The sequence below is a fragment of the Fimicolochytrium jonesii genome, assembly GCF_025526975.1.
Source record: "Fimicolochytrium jonesii strain JEL569 chromosome Unknown EV422scaffold_12, whole genome shotgun sequence".
Lineage (NCBI taxonomy): Eukaryota > Fungi > Chytridiomycota > Chytridiomycetes > Spizellomycetales > Powellomycetaceae > Fimicolochytrium > Fimicolochytrium jonesii.
In genome coordinates this window covers 78,989-98,948 of record NW_026515679.1, presented here as the reverse complement: position 1 = coordinate 98,948, position 19,960 = coordinate 78,989, and the positions used below count along the sequence as shown (strand labels likewise).

At 52.5% G+C, this 19,960-nt stretch overlaps 5 protein-coding genes across 5 annotated transcripts; 3 read left to right on the top strand and 2 right to left on the bottom strand.

Moving 5' to 3' along the window:
• Positions 1-7: 7 nt before the first annotated feature.
• On the top strand, positions 8-11,876 carry EV422DRAFT_58087 (uncharacterized protein). Its single transcript, XM_053073353.1, has 20 exons — positions 8-177; positions 247-396; positions 452-613; positions 670-825; positions 886-1,058; positions 1,115-1,245; positions 1,314-1,552; positions 1,622-1,732; positions 1,802-1,856; positions 1,921-2,080; positions 2,145-2,387; positions 2,483-2,756; positions 2,811-2,908; positions 2,971-3,144; positions 3,202-3,372; positions 3,430-3,580; positions 3,648-3,752; positions 3,817-4,591; positions 4,652-5,114; positions 5,174-11,876. The coding sequence occupies exons 1-20, from the start codon at positions 117-119 to the stop codon at positions 11,816-11,818; spliced, it is 10,497 nt and encodes a 3,498-aa protein (XP_052925342.1). The 5' UTR covers positions 8-116; the 3' UTR covers positions 11,819-11,876.
• On the bottom strand, positions 11,868-13,801 carry EV422DRAFT_529613 (Eisosome component PIL1-domain-containing protein). Its single transcript, XM_053070335.1, has 3 exons — positions 13,440-13,801; positions 13,315-13,360; positions 11,868-13,241 (listed from the first exon to the last, which is right to left on the bottom strand). Exons 1-3 carry the CDS (start codon positions 13,527-13,529, stop codon positions 11,935-11,937), a joined length of 1,443 nt encoding a protein of 480 aa, XP_052925341.1. The 5' UTR covers positions 13,530-13,801; the 3' UTR covers positions 11,868-11,934.
• A 237-nt stretch (positions 13,802-14,038) lies between these two features.
• EV422DRAFT_496474 (protein yciI) lies at positions 14,039-14,446 on the top strand (the record flags this gene model as incomplete). The annotated part of the gene is made up of 1 exon (XM_053067876.1): positions 14,039-14,446. One exon carries the CDS (start codon positions 14,039-14,041, stop codon positions 14,444-14,446), a length of 408 nt encoding a protein of 135 aa, XP_052925340.1.
• A 254-nt stretch (positions 14,447-14,700) lies between these two features.
• On the bottom strand, positions 14,701-15,921 carry EV422DRAFT_506398 (uncharacterized protein; the record flags this gene model as incomplete). Its single annotated transcript, XM_053068558.1, has 1 exon — positions 14,701-15,921. The coding sequence occupies one exon, from the start codon at positions 15,919-15,921 to the stop codon at positions 14,701-14,703; it is 1,221 nt and encodes a 406-aa protein (XP_052925339.1).
• Positions 15,922-17,048: 1,127 nt separating this feature from the next.
• EV422DRAFT_557304 (uncharacterized protein) lies at positions 17,049-19,448 on the top strand. The gene is made up of 4 exons (XM_053071917.1): positions 17,049-17,477; positions 17,560-18,047; positions 18,119-18,528; positions 18,595-19,448. The coding sequence occupies exons 1-4, from the start codon at positions 17,280-17,282 to the stop codon at positions 19,263-19,265; spliced, it is 1,767 nt and encodes a 588-aa protein (XP_052925338.1). The 5' UTR covers positions 17,049-17,279; the 3' UTR covers positions 19,266-19,448.
• Positions 19,449-19,960: the final 512 nt, after the last annotated feature.

Sequence of the window (19,960 nt, the reverse complement as noted above, 5' to 3'; positions counted from 1 at the left end):
CAATTGTCGCTGCCGCATTCTGGCACTGATCTCGAACAACATTTCCCAGGCCATTCAGTTAGATACAGCTGAACACCTGCGTCTCTCCCGCAATACTCATATGAGAGCTTACATGGATGTCTGAGTTTCCCGAGTTTCCTTTGCCTTTCGGAAACTTCAATCAGCAAGACCCCAACGGTGAGAGCAAAAAGGGACAGGGTTGAAGCACCCTTGCGAACGTTCAACTCACCTGTGCGACTGCTCTAGTCAAATTCTGGACCTTCGTTGTCTACACATGGGTCGTTGCGATCATCTCGCTCTTCTACTTCTTCTATTTGAGCCGTGCCGTCGGGCAAATAGCGGGGAAGCTTCTCTGTATATATACATGGCGGAAATATAAAGCCTATGTGGAGATAGGTATGGCAGCTTGGGATTACAAAAGGCGGCTGTACAATGATTGATCGATGCGCAGAGTCATTGCAGTTTTCGCCACTTAGCGGGAAGCTGCTATTCAGGAATCTACGCTATTATTCTCGCAACCAATCCATACATATTCTGCGCGGATATGTGACGTTCCGATGGTGGCTGGCTCGAGTGCGCAGAGAAGGGGACGCGGCAGAGTTTTCCACCCATGGTAGTCTGGGCCTTCTCCGTTTTTCGTCCGGCCGCGCTCCTAATCCATGTTGCCAGAGCTCCCCTCAAGGTTCATGGTCCGCTTGGATGGTCTGGAGTGGTTCATCTACAATCGTACCCCTGCCTATCAACATCTTCAGACTGTTTTGGAAAGGACGGCGGGGGTATCTGGAAATGGAAGCCCGCCAGCCCATTCCCCGGAGAATGTCACAGGTAAGCCCACGTTACGTGCTCTTCAGCTTACGACAGTAACCAACTGCCTGTAACCAACAGTTCGTATGTCGGACGAGCTACCATGTGCGCAAGAAAAGGACATGGGATTTCGATGGTTCTTCCCTATTGACATCGTTTCGTCCACGGGGGCGATCACCATGGGCTTACCGGATCTTCCGACGATCCTTGTCATGCACTACAAAGAAGCGTCCGGAAACTATGAAATTGTGAAAGTGCGTCACCTTCAATGTTATTCCACATCGCTTCCGAGGCTAATCGCACAATATAGTCTCGCTCTGTGTATGACTATTACAGGACGGATCTCAATCTGTCGCTCAAGAAAGTTAAGCTCACAATGGGGCCAAATGTGGATTATCGGGAACCGGTATTAAACCATGCGGCCCGGACGCGTGCCCGAAAGTAAGCGTCACGGGTGGACCATACGTAGCATGGACTACCTCTTCAATATGCTCATCCCGTTCCAACAGCGTAAGGAAGCCGTGGTATCGCAAACTCTCAGCTTTCCTCAGAGGAGGCATCATTTTTGGAGACGTACAAGAGGCAGACATCCCATTGCAAGAAGCTGAGCAGCACTGGGCGGGACTCTCTCGATATAAGATTGTCAATGTCCCGTTGCTCAAACGAAGGCGGTTTGAAGAGTACGCGCAGGTGAACAAGGTTCTCGAATGCGGGAGGCTTGACATCCGTTACTATGCGGACGTGGCAGGTAGGGAGAATTTCATGAGGTATACTGTGACCTGAGGGCGGGACCGTTGATGTCTGAGACTCCATTTAGGCCCGGCGCCATCGATCGCTGTACCCAAGGTGCAGACAAGCATGGATGCCCTGAATGCGAGCGAAGACTTCGATGTGGGAAATGGGGATTTACCACCAGAATGGGGGGCAGGTATGCTCTTAATTGAATGTATGGAGCAGCTGCGTCAACTGAACGTGTGATTGATCTGCTCTCGAATAGATGTGACTATCTTAGATGGGACTATTCATTATGGTCCGTGGGCAGACCGGCAGAGGTGAGGTGAGATGCAAACCCACGCTGACGGCAAGCGAAGACGCTGATATGTCGCTCGCGCACAGAGGGATGATACAATCGTTCTTCTTCCCTACGGCGTATCGAAACGCAATCAAGACCGAAAGCCTACGACCTGGCGAAACTCGTCTGTTCGTAGCGCTGAAGATCCTTCTCAAGTTTGCTGGCAAGACGACTTTGCGGATACCGTTCCGGGAAGCATCCAAGGTAGGCCTTCACCACCCCTTTTGGATTGCGCACCTGCCATTCTGACGCGTCTTGTCTTCCCTAGGATTGGAAATTTTACGACGACGCGCTCGCCGACGACGAGAACACAAACATGAAAAGAGGGACGGCTGGCCGCCCCTATGCATGGATAGATCTGAAGCTGGCAAGCAGATCAACCGTTGATGTAGTGGTACCGTTCGTGCAGAGCGAGAAAGGATACGCGATGTCGGTGACAGCCGTGTTGAGCGAGCTTACGATCACTTCGAGCCTGAACTATAGTCCTCTCCTGGTTGCAAATCATTTGAAGGTAAGTTATTGGTCGCCGCTATCTTCCCGTTTGGCTATAGACATGGGCCGTCCTGCGGCGAAGGGTCCCGTACTGATTGGCGGCACTCCACCCAGTTGGAAATCCATATGCACAACCCCCTTCAATGGAATGCCCCGCGACCATGGAACGTTGGAATCACCGTGAATTCGTCGCGTGTGTTTCTACTACGGGATCACGTCACGCTCCTCATGGATCTCAGCAAGGATTGGTCGTCCGGCCCTCCCACTCCGCAGACGTATTTTGTACCGATTGAGTACAAGATCAAGACAGTATTCAATGATTTCGAGTTGCTTCTCTGTACCAATCAGCACAATATCATCAATCAGCCGAACGATCTCAATGATAATAGTAGGTTCTTCTGTCTTTTGATTGATTCATGATGCTCGTCTGATTACCTTTCAGCGTATATCATTATCAACGGATCTCGAATGAGGCTGGATGTCACTATGCCCTTTTTACAATTTGAAGCTGAGAGCACTGCGGTGGATTTTCAAATCGAGGTACATTCAACCGCATATCCCACATAATTTCGCAGCTACTCAAAAGTGCCGATTTCCTGCAGGCACGGAAGCTTCGCCTCCGGATGAGCTTCCCGCAGTCGCACACGATCGGCGCATTTTTGGCCGAGAAAGATCGCGAGATTGGGGTGGTTGGCCAATTCGGGATCGATGGAAATTACCTTTACCATCGAGCCTTCGACCCACGTAGCGTCGACAGCTTGATCATGAACATTGAGGTTGGTCATTCCCGCTAGAGTCGGCTGGGGGCACCATCTAACTCATTGGTTATGCAGACGTCCGGCGTTCAGGCCACGATGTTCGGGTTTTTGATATCTCATGTTCTCTTCTTGAAGGAAAACTACATGGGGGATCACAATAGCTTCATCACTTCGGATGAATATCGAAGCCGACTTGCAGATCCCATCAAAACTGAGACGAACTCCCTGAAACAGGAGGCTGCACGGGTAGGTCTATTGCATGAGGGCCTTTCCTGATCTAGGTGTGCTTACATGTAGCTGCAGGAGAAATCGAATCTTTTTGAAGCACACATCGTGGGTCGTTTCCGTGAGCTTGTTGCGATATTGCCAGCAAATCTGTACTGCATCGACAATGTCACGATAATGAAGATCGCTGAAATTCAGGTCGAAAACCGGAATACCACCCACTACAATGGTTCGCTGGCGGCCGTCCTCTTTCGTTTATACTCATATGTGGCAGAATATTCTGATAGGCTGTTTAGATCTCCAAGTTACGTTTCGCCCGGTCCAAGTGCTACGCGGAGTTGCTAAGGACGGTGACTATCATCCCTACCCGGACAGCACGCGCAACGCCCTTCATATCCAAGGTAGGCATAAGTTCGAGTCGCGGTATGCGCGCATTTGCCCATACACTGAACGATGAATGACCAGACATAACCATCCGAGGGCATCGCCTGTTCGGCCTTCCTCCAAAGGCGCTGGTTTATGCTGTCGACTGGCGGATCAGTTGCGGAGATATCGCAGGAGATTTGCAACCCACGGCTCTGAGCGCTCTGCAATCGTCTCTGAAGTCGTTTGTGTTCCATTATGCGGATGTGGATAACAGTCTCGCAGGATCGGTCGCTTTACCTGACGTAACCACAATACTTGTGACGGTAGGCAGCGTCCAAGTTTCTGTGATCGGTCCAGGCTCAGTCTCCACTCTTGCGCTGCCGAAGGGTTTGCGATTGCAATACGACAACTACGCCTGCCAAACCTGGGTCGGCCGCACGTTCATAGAAGTCCCGGCTATCGCGTTACGGTGCTTGGCCAATACGAGTGATCAGGATAGTCTAGGCACTGCAGCGGACGGAGGCGTGTGGGTGGAAGTGTTCAAGCTGACAACGGCAATGTCCATGTGCAACTACGATCAGATTCCTGACTGGGAGGATCTACAGAAGTTGCAAATGGCATTTGTCAAGAGTCAGGATGAGCCGACAAAACGTTGCACATTTTTATACGAGAACCCTGAGGTACACCAACGAGGGGCAACGAGGCGACAAGCGAATCGGACCAATGAGCCGGACAAATGGCTGCCATTCCTTCCCAAGTTCAACCCCCCATTTCAACTGTCACACCGTCATAAACCTCGTGATGAAACACATTTTCGCTTTCCAGCGGACGGACATTTGCAGGAGGAAGTGAGCTCGTACATCAACCAGGATGCGTGAGTAGAGTCGTGTCTGAACACGATCATCAAATTCACAAGCTAACGATGCCGGTGTAGTGAATCCACGTCATCGGAGAGTTCAGGGAGTGATGAAGACCCTGATGAATGGGAATCCTTAGGAAACGAATCAATTGCTGCGGAGCAGGGCGGTTCATTCGCTGACTTACCGCCGCCGAGGTCAATCCCGTATCGAACGTACCTCAAGCAGTTCAGGATTGACAGAGGCAACAAGCGCAGCCCTATGTCCTTTTCTGGGACTGAGCGGCCTGCATTTACTGGGTTCACGCAGATCGGCATATCGGAAACCAGAGAAGACGAGCATGGAAATGTATTTGAAGAAAAAGCATTCCACCGGTCATTGAGAAAGTATCGGGATGATTCAACGGATATCCCTCGTCATCAAGGAACCGACGGAAAAAGAAGCGACATGACCGTTGACTTGTGCGAGGCCGTGCGAATCACTGTCACTCCAATAGCGCTTCGAATTGTTCAAGAAGCATTGGAAGCCGTCAAAGATCAGGTACGCACAAAGCAGGTCCTTTGTCCGCCTAAATCCCTTCGTGACGATTATCGTTGCAGACCGTCACTTCGGAGACGGTACTGGACAGGATAACCTTGGAGCATACAAGCTATTTGATGCGGCAGTTCCCGTATCTGCTCGCCTCCACTGCGGTGTTCGTGTCAACTCCAAGTGTGCACATACATTGTGTGCAGGACATGTTACTACCGGATGCCACCTCTTTCGTGGCTCAGAGTCACACTGCACGCTACGAACTGTCGGATGAGTTGCTTTGCTCATTTGACTTCGTCGTGTCTGGCCTCACCGCAACCATGGCACAAACGGTGGACTATTCGCCGCCTCAAAGTCATGATGGGCGGCTTGCTCGATTCAAGTTTGCGGTCAACGTAGATCGGTGCACTACCCGGCTCTACTTCGTAGGAAATATGAATGTGAATGGTGTCGTTGGCATCCCCAAGCAGAAGCAACTCAACAAAAGCCTTCCGAACGATTCTCTGGAAGGCGTGCCGGTCGCCCTGGACCTTCTGGCTGAAAAGATACAGTGGAGTGGACGAATGGAGCGCGGACGTACGGGCGCGACATTTGACGACGGAATGTCGTTGGAACTCAACACCAAGGAGTTGTCGGTCGTCTCGATCAACGAGACAATCGAGATCATGTTCGGAGTCTTGTACAAGTGGGTGACATTTGGGATAGACATCGGCAAAATCCATGGTGCCTTCTCGTTGCGTAGGCGAAGAGATCTGCAGAATCTGCTGGTCCAGATCGCTGGGAAGGCTCACAGTCACGCCGTGGATGAAGACCCGCTATTCCTCACCCAACCGTCGTCAATTTGGGTGCTTGGTAGCCGAAAGCATCAGGAAGATAGAGGTTGGAAGCTATTATGTCACATGCGATACTCTCTGCGGTCCCTGCCGCCCCAAATACGGGCTGGAGTGGAGTCTATACTCAACGCCAGGAACGATCAAACTATGGATTCCAAGTTACTGTTCGTCACCGTTTCGAAGCATCTTACCTCCTGGAGGCGGTGGGAGGGGACTGATGTATCCTCTGTCCCCCTGCTGCGAAAGCTTTACGGAATGAAACCAATGCCATCGCTCCAAGCTCAGAACCTCGCAGAGGTTACTCTATCGAGGCTCATTTGGAATGTCAAGGGAATTGTTGACGTATCTAGACTCAACGTGACCATCTTTGAATATCAAATGGAGGACACATCCATCGTCGTGGGACCCATTCTGATCTCGGCGCAGACGCTGGAAGGTAGCAACCCGCAGGAAATGACAGCGATCACACCAGGACAACCTGCCCCTTCGAGCGCTATTCTGGACATCCGCTATAGGGCAAAAATTGGCCGACTGGATTGCATCGTCAATCCAAATCTATTTGGTTTTGTCCGACACTTTCTCAGGGTTCACCGGTGGTTTCAGTCCCGACTGGAATCGCTCGTTCCGCCAATAAAGCCGAATTTTGGAAGTTCCAGTGAATCACTTCCATCCGGGGACTCTTTGTTCTCACATGTGCAGCAGTTTGTGATTTTCGGTACCCTTCTGATCAACAAGATTTCTCTCACCGCCGCGGCACATAATCTTGTGGCAAAAGCTTCACTGCGTAGCTTTCAATTATCTACCCTTCACATCACCCCGGGATCCGGACAGAACGCTGTCACAGAAATGAGGGCATTCCCCTTGCCACGACATGGTACAGGAAGCCTTCCGGATGGACCTCTGGAGGTTACACATAGCTCTCTGGGAAGCATTTCAACGGTAGACATCACGATGTCCGAGAAACAGAGTCGTGGCGCATCCGCTGCGAATGCAAGCACTTTGATTTCGATCGGATCAGAAGATATCGGAGGCATGTTCACAAGGAATTCTTCGAACAAGGACATCCTCATGAGCAACACAGGCGAGGAACCCGACCAGACATCTGCAACAATCAACATTCGTCATATCCGCGTTGATCTCCCTCGAAGCTTATTGAAACTGCACGCGTTCATCGAGAAATGGAGTGATGAAGATTTGCCTCGTTACGATTTCTTATTCAACAGCCTAATAAAGGAACGAGTGACGGCATCCGATTCTCGCATAGGGCAACTCCCAAAAGCGCCTTCCACGTCAGTTATCCCCGATAAACATGGTTCTCCGAAACCCTCCGTCATGAGGATCAGTTTCCTATTGCAGCACCTTTCCGTACAGTCGGACCTTCTTGCGTCTCTCAATTTCATTTACGAGGGGCACCGCTTGTTCGTCAGCGTTGCCCAAAGCTCACGCCTCAGCATGATCGATCCCCGTTTAGCATTCTCCGCAAGACCTTGGATGGACTGGGAGGCTGGCATCGGTGCGCACACGGCCAATTTCGTAAGTAAGCCGCTAGATGGGCTGGATGATACAGGAGGCGCATCCAACAGCCCCCAACAGGCCACAGCTTTTGCTCTACCGGCATTGAGATCGGTTGGTCTCATAAGACACATGGCACTCACAAGTGGAATCAGCATGCCAAGGGAACAGCAGAGTCGCAACAGTATTGCCATCATCGGAGATTCGATGCAGATAGAGGCATCCGTAGAACTGGATTGCATACAGGCGTCTGTCAACGTCAATCTTATCGATCAGCTGATCACTACTCAGAGCGTCCTCGGTGGAGAGCTGAATGACATCCTCGATATTATCGCATTCTATGCAAGGAAGCGGAAGCGGAAGCGGAAGCAGCACTCGTTGAAGAAAAACGTTTCCGAAACGAGCATCGGAAGGACCAAGTATTACTATGCATTGAGGTTCCGAATACAAGGGTTGCGGGTCTCGGCTCATAGTCCGAATTCCGTTGTGATGTTGGAATCGGATGATATTAGTGGGTTCGCGATGAACTTCGCCCAGAAGGAGTTGTCGAAAGAGATCCCGGAGACTGTGTCATTCACTAACCCCGACAAAGTCTTCTGGAGATTGTCCTTGCGAGGTTTCTCGTTTGCCCTGCTGCGAAACGGATCGGAATGGCAGACCTGGACGTCGGGCGGCAGCCGAATCAAGTTCCAACCGCAAGTCTACATAGTAACAAGTGTGACAACCCAGAACTTCATTCCGAAAGACTCAATCCCCTCGGAAATCGTCGAACTGGAATCCGAGGCGAAGATACTTTGTGTGCGGGTGCAACATCTTCACGCTGTCTTTCAAACCACAGCCGTGACTGCAGTCACCGATGTCGTTCAATACTACAGACGGGAACTAGAGAAAGGAAGCCATCGAAACGCAAAAGAACTCGCCAAAGCGAAAGAGAACACTGAGAGGCTCATCAAAGGGATGAAGATGCCGTTACCTCAGAAGCATAAAAAGGAATCATTCCTGAAGGAAAGGGTAATCCAAATACAAGTGCGCAATGTAGGGGCTGCGCTTCCACTACGACCAAGTGGCCAGTCGCCTGGAGGCAATCAATCGACTGCTGCGCGCGTCCTCAGCACTCGCCGAAGTACGGTCTCAAGTGGAAGCACCGACGGCTCCCCTGCCCTTCTAGTTTCGGCGAGCATGATCCATCTCGATTCGAAGCAATTGAGATCGGCATCGGGAAAAATCAGCGATCTTTGCTTCCAGTTCGTACCGGTTCTCGATGTCAGCAACGAGCGACATTTCTCACCCGCCGCCCATCCCACCGCCAATCGAATACTTCTCAAGCAGACCAGTGCCGAGATAATTCGTCGGAAGGAAAATGGCAAGAGCCATATTCAGATTATTTCGGGGATTAAAGGGTTCGAGTTGGAAGTGGATTCCGGCATCACCGAGTACGCAAATCAGCTAAACGTCGTATACATGAGTGAACGAGGAAAAGTAGTGTCGTTCATGCCAGATGCTTCAACTTCGGCACAACAGAACGTATCTGGAAACGGAGAAATGAATTCTGAACCGGGTCTTTCTACGCCCAATGCCACAACTGATCTTCCAGTAAATTCCGACGCCGAGCTCGAGGACGGTGTATTCAGCGACATTGCCACCGTTGTGGACTTTGATGCCCGGTTTGACTTCGAAACTGGGACGTGCAAGATTTGGTCTGCGAGGCACCGTGGGAAAACGTCCTCAACCGCATCGCCACCAGTATCCACTAGTCACCTATCATCTGGCGGAGGAAGCCAACGGACAGGAGAAGCAGGATCGGCCGAAGACCCGTGCATTCATCTCCTCGCCTTGCCGGGAATTACACTGTCTACAATTGGGAACACCATCAAGCGCGATTTTGATCCGCAGGACGAGATGGCTAGTCCATCGAAAAAAATCCACATCGAGTTGATCATCCACGCGAGCAAAAATGTTCTGCATCCGGAGATCCTTCAGTTCATCCGAGAGATAACAACGAATCTCAAGGTTGGCCGGATGTTGAAGCACGAAGAGCGAATAGCAACTGGCATGGAAAGCAGTACCTCCATTGTCGCTGGTCCGACGAATATGGAAGCACAGCCGAATGCAATGCTGGCCTCGTATCAACGACACTCGGTCACCTTCAACCTTTGCCTTTCGCATACGAGAATCAGCTTGACGTGTCAGCCGACGTCAAAGGTGAGCTTCAACTTCAACCTGGATGAAGCCGACTTCATATTCTCGTTCATACCCAAGGCCGAACGTCCCGACAAAACGCAGTACCTGAGCTGCACCGGAAATGTTTTGGGGGCATCTGGCGCACTACGGCACGTCTTCTCACCCGAGGACTGCTTGAATGCAGAGATCGCTCGCGTGACGTTCAACATTACAACAATGGAGCGCAAGCTGAATCGCATCTACACACTCGAAATCGGAGTTCCTTCCCTGATGGGCAGCCTAAACGCCAGACATCTGCAGGACTTTTTCCTGTTCAAGCGAATGTGGGTAGATTCGTGGAATTTCTTCCCTCGGTCGGCTTCTACCGTTAGGAAGTCCTTCGGTGGCTTGAACAATGTCGAACGAAGAACGTACGGATCCTCCCTCCTCTCCCTCGTCGGCGAGAATGGCGCGTCACTTTTCGATACGATCAACGTAGCGGCGAGGCTCAATCAGATCGAGTTTGCCATGGATTTTGGACAAGCTATTGGCAAAGGGAGCCTCACTCTAGATAATCTGGTCGTCATGGGAAGCGGGATGCGTTCGGCTCTGGGATTCGAAGAGAAGGAAGTCTGCATCAATTTCGAGACCCTCAGTTTGAAGACGGAGGGCAAGTTTAGCGGAGCAACAACAGTGGCAGGCGCTCAAGCGTATCTCGATGCGCGAAAGCCTCCAGCGCCGAAGCGAGGTCAAGCCAATTCGGTTACGGGTACTGATATGGTATTGCACATCGAGCACGTGTCGTCACATCTTCACTATCAGTACGAGAGGATCCTCATTTTATACATCGCACCCATCCACGGAGGTTTCACGGACAAATGGGTTGTGACCACAGACGATCTGCAGCTTCACGTGAATGCAGATTTCGACGTTGCTGTCTTCAAATGCATCATGTCGCGACGGACCATTCCGACGATCATACAGCTAATGTCTCGCATCAGGACCTTAATTGAAGAAAAGAGAGGTCCCGACCCAAGCGGCGTTTCATCCGCATCGCATAGTAAGAAGGAAGCGTCCGCTTCCGGTCTTTCTGTGATGCCTTCATCCGGAACCCTCCTCTCCAAAGTCAAACAACCAGTGCCGGCATCCAACCCAGACTTGCGCAGCTCGGGCGCTAAAGATACGGCCGTACCCGGAAGAGACTTCCTCAACCGATTCTGGATGGGCGCGAGCACCCTCGGCCACATCAACATCGTCCTGGGCGAGGCTTTTATCGTTCTCGCGCGATACAACTTCCGCGACCCCGATTTCGCCCAAATCACATCTAAGCGCTTCGAGATCATCTACGATGGGTCTCGGGGCCCTTCCGGGCAGGCCGTGGAACGCACGGTCGTCCACACGGGCGGTATCGCCGTGAAGAAAGGAACCGCCAAGTCGATATCGCAGGCCGAGGAGAGCATGTGGACGACATCGCAGTGGTTCGCTTTCATGACATCCGCCGCCGCCAAGAATGTCTTTGGCGTGCGCGACACGGTCATGACGTTAAAGAGCGAAAGCTTCTTCCAGCAGCCAAAAGTCGAGTACGGGTTCCGCACCGATTTCAGTGGGCCGATTGATATCGCGCTCAATTTCGGGCTGTACAAGTACCTGCAGGAGTTGGTGCAGCTGTATCAGAAGGCTGTGGCCGCGAGTTCCGACACGGGGATCGAGGAGCCTACGAAAGGCGCGAAGGGTCGGCCCGGAAGCCCGTCGCCAACAAATACCGTCAGTCCTGCTTCGCCAAGTCCGACACATAACAATGCCGACAAAGCTGCGAACACTCGTGATGCGGGTTTGAGTCCGTTGAAACCCGATGGTTCACCGGCCACCGCTGGAGCGGCTGAAGACACTGCTCGTCGAGCGGCAGATATAGCCTTTATCTGCACGGGCGAAAGGGTCTTTGAGCCACAGCTCAAAGTCACGGGGGACGCGACGCCGTGGGAGTGGGTCGAATGGCTCGGGGTGCAGAAGGAGCGAGTGCCACGGCTGGTATATGACCATGTGACGGTGAACACGGCCAAAGCGGTCAATGCTCTGGCGGACCTCCACTCGAAGCTTGCTATGCCTATTCAAGACCCGTCGGAATCTGCTGATATTGGGGATGAAGGAAGTGGATCTGGAGGTGCCATCTCGACGCAGCTCATGCCATCTGCCGATTTGGAAGATTAACAGATGTATACTTTGTTCGGAATGTACATAATATACACATTACAATCACTAGGTGGCGAAGCTGAAGCTACATCGAGATGCCAAATTGACGAGGCTATAGATATGCTCGTGTTCCGCTATGACCCCATGCCCGCCAACCTCGCACGGACGTATTCATCATCTTCTGCTTGATGCCCCGGCTGCTGGTGTGACGCATCCAACCTACTCTGATATTGCCTCTCGGGATCATACTCATCATACTGCCTCATCGTCGGACCCGCGGGACCAGACGTGAGCTCTACCAGGTACATTGAGCACTTGGTATCGAGATGCTCGTTGATTTTATTCCCAACTACCGGCCGGGCGCAGGACGGACAGACGACAGTGCCTTTGGATGGTTCGGGGCTACTCCCCATGTACGGGGCCGGCGGAAGTGATGGTAAGGAGGAGAATCCGTTCCGTGGCATTGATGTTGACATTGTCGGGTATGCACCTGGCGGCTGCGGTAAGGTGTCCCTTGGGAGGCTCTGAGCGTATTGATAGTGCGACGTCTGATATGATGGTAGATGGCCTGCCTCCGCTTGCGGTTCTGCGGTGAGAGGCCGTTGGTAGAATCTTGACGTTGTCCCAAAGTTTGAATTACTCCCGCCTAGATCTTGCAGGGTGGGCGATGTTGGGTAGCCAGGGTCATGCGCTGCGGAGGGTTGTGTGAAAACTGGGTGGTTCAGAGAGTCGCGTGAGGTGGCTATCGGAGGATGCGGTTGAACGTGTGGCACGTTCAGGGAGTCTCGCGAATGGCTAGTGCTGAGTCTGAGGTCTTCCAGATGCAGTGACGACGTGGTTTCGTTCCGTCGGCCTCGTTGGTGTTGTGCCTCTTCAGGGGCCCCGGTATGGGCAGCTTTCGCCTCGGCCTCATAAGCACGCAATGCCTTTGTGAAGTCGACGGTGATCCGCGCAGTGACTCCTGACCCTTCGTACGGCGGCAGCTCCTGCCCAGGCGCCAGCGATCCTTGCGGGATCTGATCAGCAAGGTGTTTGCCGTACGTCGCAAAGATTGCCATCTTGTTGCCCAGATCCATCCACGCGTCCATCTGCGTATGCAACGCCTCTTTGAGGGTGGCTCGCTTGTATCCCTCACACTCTGCCTCCTGCTCCGCCAGATCTTTCTCGACAACGCCTAGCTCGATCTTCAGGGTTTCGTGAGGTTTCTGCTTTTTGACTGCATCTTTGTACTTGTCCTGTAGTTCCTTGTGGCGTTTTCTCAGGGCATACAAGGTCTCCTCGCGCTGGCGCATGTCTTTCAGGCGACTCCGGTACGATTCGTATTTTTCTATCGTGGTGGAGTGAAAGTCGACGAACTTCTCGATGAGAGTCAAGTATTTTTCGGATATATCCTCGATGTCTTTGTGTTGCGTCTTTCCGTACGTATGTAGATATTTTCCGGCTGGAACGAGGAATGAAGGAAATTAGACCAACATGCTGAGTGGCACTTTGCAGCAATTGGTCATGTTCCTCACCTTCAAGCTTTTCTTTCGCAAATTTGTGAAGCTCGGTGGCGACATCCTAGGGGAGAGTTGTAAGAATGTCGGCAACCTGCCTCATCACACGCAAAACGGCGACTGGCACAAAGCCCTAACTGTACCTTCTCTTCTTTGATGAGGATGGATAATTCAGCGTGATCGTGCGAGTTAAGACTCACGACCGATCGCCGAAGGCCTTGAAAAGCCGCCATTGCTGTCTAACGCGTGGCAACAAGATGAAGTCGGCAGACTGTTTCGTGTCGTAGGGTGGGGAACCGAGCTGTGACGTGGGAAGTGACTCTGCTTGCGAAGGTAGAGGTTGTTTTCGCCCCGTGGATATATATATATAGTACGTATAATAAGTTGCTGACGGGGGAGCTCGCTCAGTTCTTCGCAACTCTTGGCGGCAACCGAGGCGGTGTTCAAAGTCCAAACCTTTCGAACGCCAGAGGCCGACTCATGAGCGGGAATGGGAATGATGAGGGCGGAGGGCGCGTGTTTGTTTCCCTTGATATCTAATGACAACAACAAGAACTGAGCGGCCGCCGGCCTTCGCAGTCCCCCACGCGCTCGCTGGCTCCCTTCTCCCATTCCCCTCAGCTCGTCCAAGATTGCGCTGCATCAGGACGGTAGATTCTTCCACCACGTTCCACATACGCAGACGAATTCCTCACGACCTCCCTTCCTGCATCGCGCTCACATCCCACCTTTCAAGATGACTATGTCAATAGCAACCCGCCTTCCTTACGCTGCCAACAACGTTGTCCGGTCTTCGTATCGGTTCAGCCTGTCCGCCGCTCAGACTCGATACCTCTCGGCGACGGCCTTTGTGGGAAAACCTTACGTTGTGGTCGCGCACGATGCAACGGACTCGGGAGCCCTACAGCGGAGGTTGGATGTGAGGCCCGCTCACTTCGAAAAGGTAGCCGCTGCAAAAGCGGAAGGCAAGATCGTGCTCGGGGGTGCTATTCTCGACAGCCCAAATGAGGAGAAAATGGTCGGCAGCGTGCTGGTGGTCGATATGGAGTCGAAGGAGGCCGTCGAGGAATTCGTACGCGCAGACGTCTACGTGAAGAATAACGTGTGGAAATCGTGGGAGATCTTTCCCTTTAAGCCCGCCAAGCTTTGATCTCCTGATTTGTCGGGCAAGGAGGTGCATAGGCAGGGAGAGGTTTAGAGATGTCCCGTTGTATATGCAATAGCCATCATATACTCCCGTCAACCAATTCCACGACATCGCATTTTTTTGTCAGATAGCGCGGTGTAATATATAGCCAAAAAGAAAGAACCAGGGATATCCTTAACCGCGCTGCCCGCGCGATCGTTGTCTACGGGGACTGTGAAAAGAAAAGAGCATATCAAAGCGCCTAAAACTACCTAAAACTACCTGCCTACCCCATCATCATCCGCATCCCTCTTGCGTTTCCCCAACCATCCCACATCGCCAAACGGGTTAATCTGCCCGACATCCGACAAGGGTATATAGCTGTCCGGGTCGAATGCCAAGAGCGGAGGTAAGTTTCGTCGGGATGCCAGGGATCGAGATGGGAGCGATGTAGGATGGGGTGTGCTCGTTTCGCCTGATGGCTCGTTAGGATCCATGAAGCCCTCGGTGCCGAGGGAAGGGCAGAGGGCAACAAGACGCTCGAGGTCGGGCAAATCGTCACCGAAGGCGGCGTGGAAATCGGCCAAGACGCGCTGGAAGGGCGGTGTGATTGCGCGTGTGTTGTCCGTTCCTAGGAAGGATGGCGTGGGGATGGTAATTGTCGTCGAAGTTTCTGCGTCGTGCCTAGGTGGACCGCCAGTTCTCCTCGCCCACATCCCACTCCTGGGCGTTTCAGTCGTAGGCGGTGCTGCGTTATCTTCCAAAGCCGGGACTAGGGGCGGTGGTGTTGAACGTGTACTGACCGGCGAATCCGTTGCTCGGCGCTGAGCGAAGTACGGGGTCCAGGATCGGAAGATGGCTGGTACTGTTGGGACGATTTGTGATGTTGAGGAAGTTTGCCTGGTGGCGCCGAACGTAAACGGAAGCCTCGAGGCCGCTCCCAGAGGGCGGTGCAGCTGATGAGGATCGATCGCAAACATGTTGTCGTCCTCGGGTTCTCTATCACCACGTTCGTGAGTTTGTTCGGCCTCAGGTGCCGAGTCGGCTTCGTCTGGTTGTCGACCGACCTCGTTATCTGCTTCCAACCCTTCGTCCGTCTCGGGCAATTCAAACGTTTCCTCCAGCAGAGCCTCGAGTTCATGATCCTCACTCCCAGCTTCATGCTCCCCACCGCCCCTACTCTCGTCGTCATAGGAAAGGTACGGTAAAATAGGCACTCCTTCGATATGCAGATGGACAAACTCGTCTGCAGCCGAGTCAGACTGGCCGGGTGAGTCGAGCCATCGGTCGGTCCAGTTCAAAGGCGGAACGTCCTGGAAAGGTAAGAAGTCCCACTGAGGACTTGAAGCCGAAATGCTAAAGGCTTCTGTTATGGTGCTCCTGACGTCGTTCTGCCCTTGCAGAAAAATAACCGGTGTCTGTGAGTGTCGCTCGCGGTAGCCGAAGGACTGAGGAGGGTTCAGATAGGTCAACTCCGAATAGGGCATGGGAATGACCATTGCGTGGAAGGGAGCTAAGAGGACCCTCAGCCCGTATGACGGTTGACGACGATGAGGGAGTCGAAAAAAAGGTTAGTATACCTCACGCACAGCGTGGGATGGGAAGCGAGAAACGTGGGGTGCGCGCAAGCCACCGATGACACACGCGCCATGCCCTCGGAGTCGCAACCTTGTCCAGCAGAAATGACAGTCGCATGTACAGATCTCACATATTGAATGGTAAGGAATGTTGGGGTACATTTCGACGCATATTGCGTATGTGTCCATGTACAGTACTGCATTCCTTCCCAGTTCCTTCTGCTGTGGCTTGCAGAAATTCGACAGCACGCAGCTGCACGATTGAGTTTTACTATACAAGTTCAGCCTTTAAGAATCGATGAAGTTCGATGGACGGTTCACTCCAGATGAGTTGTTCAGCGTGCGGGAGAACTCGGAGCTTCTGCACATGGAGCTACGGTTGGAAATCGGGCAGCGGTACCTTGCGCCGCAAGCCTCGGACGGAAAGATGAGGAGAACCTGACAGGAAACCTGAGACAGAACCTGACAGGAGAAAGATGAGGAGAACCTACAGTATCTGGAGTTGATACACAGCAGATTTGATTGCATGCACGTCTTCCATGATTTTTCGACATGTCACATCACTGATCGCGGCAACCAGAAATATCGATGGGCTGTGACGGGCGGGAGATGAGGTGCTGGGAAAGCCTCGAAGGGTAACCCTTGCGCAGGATTACAAGGTTGTATTCAAGGTTATCTTGTTCCAAGTTCCACTACATCCCCGGATTCCCGTTTCCATTGGTGCGATTTGAGGGAATTGGGGCTTCTAATAACGACGCGTCACTTGGGAAAGGTGGAAAAGTCCGGAAACCTGGGACGGCGAGAAGCTTTCGTGTGTGGCTTGCCACACCGACGGTGCACGCGAGATCCACCGAAGGCCGGGGCCGACCGAAAGCGAAGGCTGAGGAAAGGCGAAATGAGAATCCAAGATGACGAGGACGAGAAAAAAAGATTAAGGATGGGTTAGCCATTATCGCACCTGATCTTGAAGGAAATCTAAATACGTACGGAGGACAGAGAAGGGATCAGAAGGGACTCAATTTCAAGTCACTCAACTCGCAACCCGTACACCAAAACGGAGGTGTGACCTGCGCACACGAACATCACAACCACAACACCACAAACATAAAAAAAAAGAGAACCCCGGAGAAAACACCGACGAACTGACCGTCAGCAGACTGGCAGAGGAGGCTGGTATAAAGAGTTGGAACACCTCTGCTCCATCCCTTTCTGCCTGAAAGGCTCTTGTGTTTACTGCGTCGGACTACCGCATTGTGGCTTATCGCGAGAAACTGTTCCAAATGCCGCCTGTCGCGACAGCACCCTATTTGACGACAGCATCGCCCAGAAAGTCGGCGCGCAAACAAGCGTCGTCGGACTTACTGCCTGGCTTTGAACAGAAGTTTGGCGGACCGGCTGTCAACGGAGGAAAAGCGCCAAGCTTCGCGCTTCAGGATGGGTTGGCCTTCATGAGCTATGCTGGGCAGGCCATCGCTCAGGTACGCTCACATCTCCAACACTGTCGCACTTCCGTCGGACCTGACGTACAAGTATCTAACACTCAGCTGTGCATTCCTGTAGGACGAGTTTTCGAAATGCTTCAAACAAGGACCACGTCGAAGCTTCTCCCCAAAGACGATCCTCCTTGGTCCCCTCTATTGGCTTGGTTGGGTCCTTCGCTACTTCGTCCTGTTCCCATACCGCCTCGGATTATTGCTAGTCGCCACGGTCCTCTTCTTCATTGCACTACCGGTGGTCTTACGGCTGAAGAGCGAGGAATGGCAGCGGTGGCTGTTTCGCTCATACTGCAAGGCATTCCTCATGTCTTGGGGAAGTCGAGTTCGATATCATGGAAAGAAGCCAAAGCTGTCGCAACCTCACATCTTCGTCTCCAATCATACGTCTGTCATCGACTACCTGGTGCTTTCTGCCAACGATTTCCCGCATGCGACGGTGGCTCAGACTCATGGCGGCATCATTGGATACTTCGAACATAGCGTATTGACATTGAACGGCTCGCTCATGTTCAATCGGAATGAAAAGAATGATCGAACGGTATTGGCGCAAAAGTGAGTACATCTCTTTGGTTGGGACCGAATGGCTCAAAGCTCATAGGCTGACCGTGCTTTCCCCTTGATAGAATGCGATTGCACGTTTCAAACCCGAACAACGTTCCGCTCCTGATCTTCCCGGAAGGCACTTGTGTCAATAACGAATACACCGTACTGTTCCACAAAGGCGCTTTCGATCTCGACGCTGTTGTTGCGCCGGTTGCGATCAAGTACAATAAACGATGGGCAGATGCCTACTGGCATAGCAAGACACAGACATTCACCAAGCACTTGCTCTACCTAATGACGCGGTGGGCTCTGGTCGCGGACGTGCACTACCTCCCACCAAGGTCGCGGAAACCTGGTCAATCGGCAGTTGAGTTTGCAAATGAAGTCAAGGCAGACATTTCGACGGTAGCAAAGCTGAAGAACCTGAGCTGGGACGGATATTTCAAAAACTTCGCGCCCGCAAAGGATAAGCAAGTTCGCTTGCAAGAACGTAGGTGTAGGCTTCTGATGGAATGAATTCTATCCCTTGATCCTCACCATATGAACTTTCTTGCAGACCCTCAAACTCGATATGGTGCCGTCCTCTTGAACCGGATGCGAAACCGGCCTGCCCGCGACCGCTTAGGTGGGCTGCGGCGATCGGCTTCCGTATCGTTGGATTCTCAAGAAGCCCAACGCATAGCTCGCGATGCGATGTCGTCGCAACAGCCCGAATGGGAGACGAAAGACGCCTCCACCACTGCCCGGAACGAGATCCTTGTAGCCCTCGAACAGGACGAGAGGCCATCGGACATGATCCAAGAGATCTGCCACAAGAAGAACGATGTCGTTTCGACCTGGAAGTACTACAGCAAGATGCGCTCATCGGATTTCATCCAGCGACGAGTGGAGAACTCGTCCTGGCGGTTATGGTTCAAGCACAGAATCCAACAGGAACAGCAACGTGCTGCCGAGAGGGAAGCCGCGATAAGCGCATACGAAGACGAATACGTGGAGACACCGCCGCCGCGTGTTCGGAGTGCATACAACCTCGCCTCCCTTCTCCGACCGGCTCTCTATTCCCCGGCCATCACCGAGGCCACACAGCGCCCACGGAGCCGAAGTCTTGGCACCAAGCCCTTCAAGAAACCCGTCAGGCGCACCGTTCCGGGCCCGGAACGGCTAGCACAGGAGGCTGGCGCCGAATGGGGCATAGGGAACTACATCCCCATGGTGCCAGCACGCTAAGTGTCGCACACTCAGGACGATAATCGAGCTTTTGTTACATATACCCCCTTGCTATAGCAATTTTGAAAACCACCTTTCTTGTACAGTATTTCGTTTTCTATTCATTCGCAAAAACTTTTGCGTTTCTGTAACTCACATGTATGCAGCTGTCACAGAAAAATGTCCAGTCAATGTCCAGTCAGGTTGCAAAAAGCTATCTCTCCTCGAGTTTAAGTCAGTGTCCTCCCGACGCACCTCTCTGCCACGTGAAACAGTCATTGAATTCAATCAGAAGGAGAGACAGCTTTTGCAACCTGGCTGTCCATCAACGCCGCGAAGAAGTCTGGAAGTTCGCTATGAAATGTTTCCTGACGGCTTCCAAGAGAGCAGAAGTCACCGGCCATCACCTCCGCGCAAGTGGTTGACGGGGGGCCGGCGGGGTGACTCGAACTCCACATTGTACAGTATCTGGAATCCCTATCGACACACGAGTTCACCTTGTGGGGGGTGCTACAGATGCACGTTTTCCATGATTTTTCGACATGCCACATCACTGATCGCGGAAGGACTGAGGAGAGTATAATAAGTGCTGACGGGGGCGAGGCAGTCGCGAGGCGCGATAAAAGGGCGCCCTCTGTCCTCTGGCCAGAAACTACAGCAAATACAAAGTCCACTCGCAAGACCGACACGCACTTCACCAAACTGCACGGAGACGT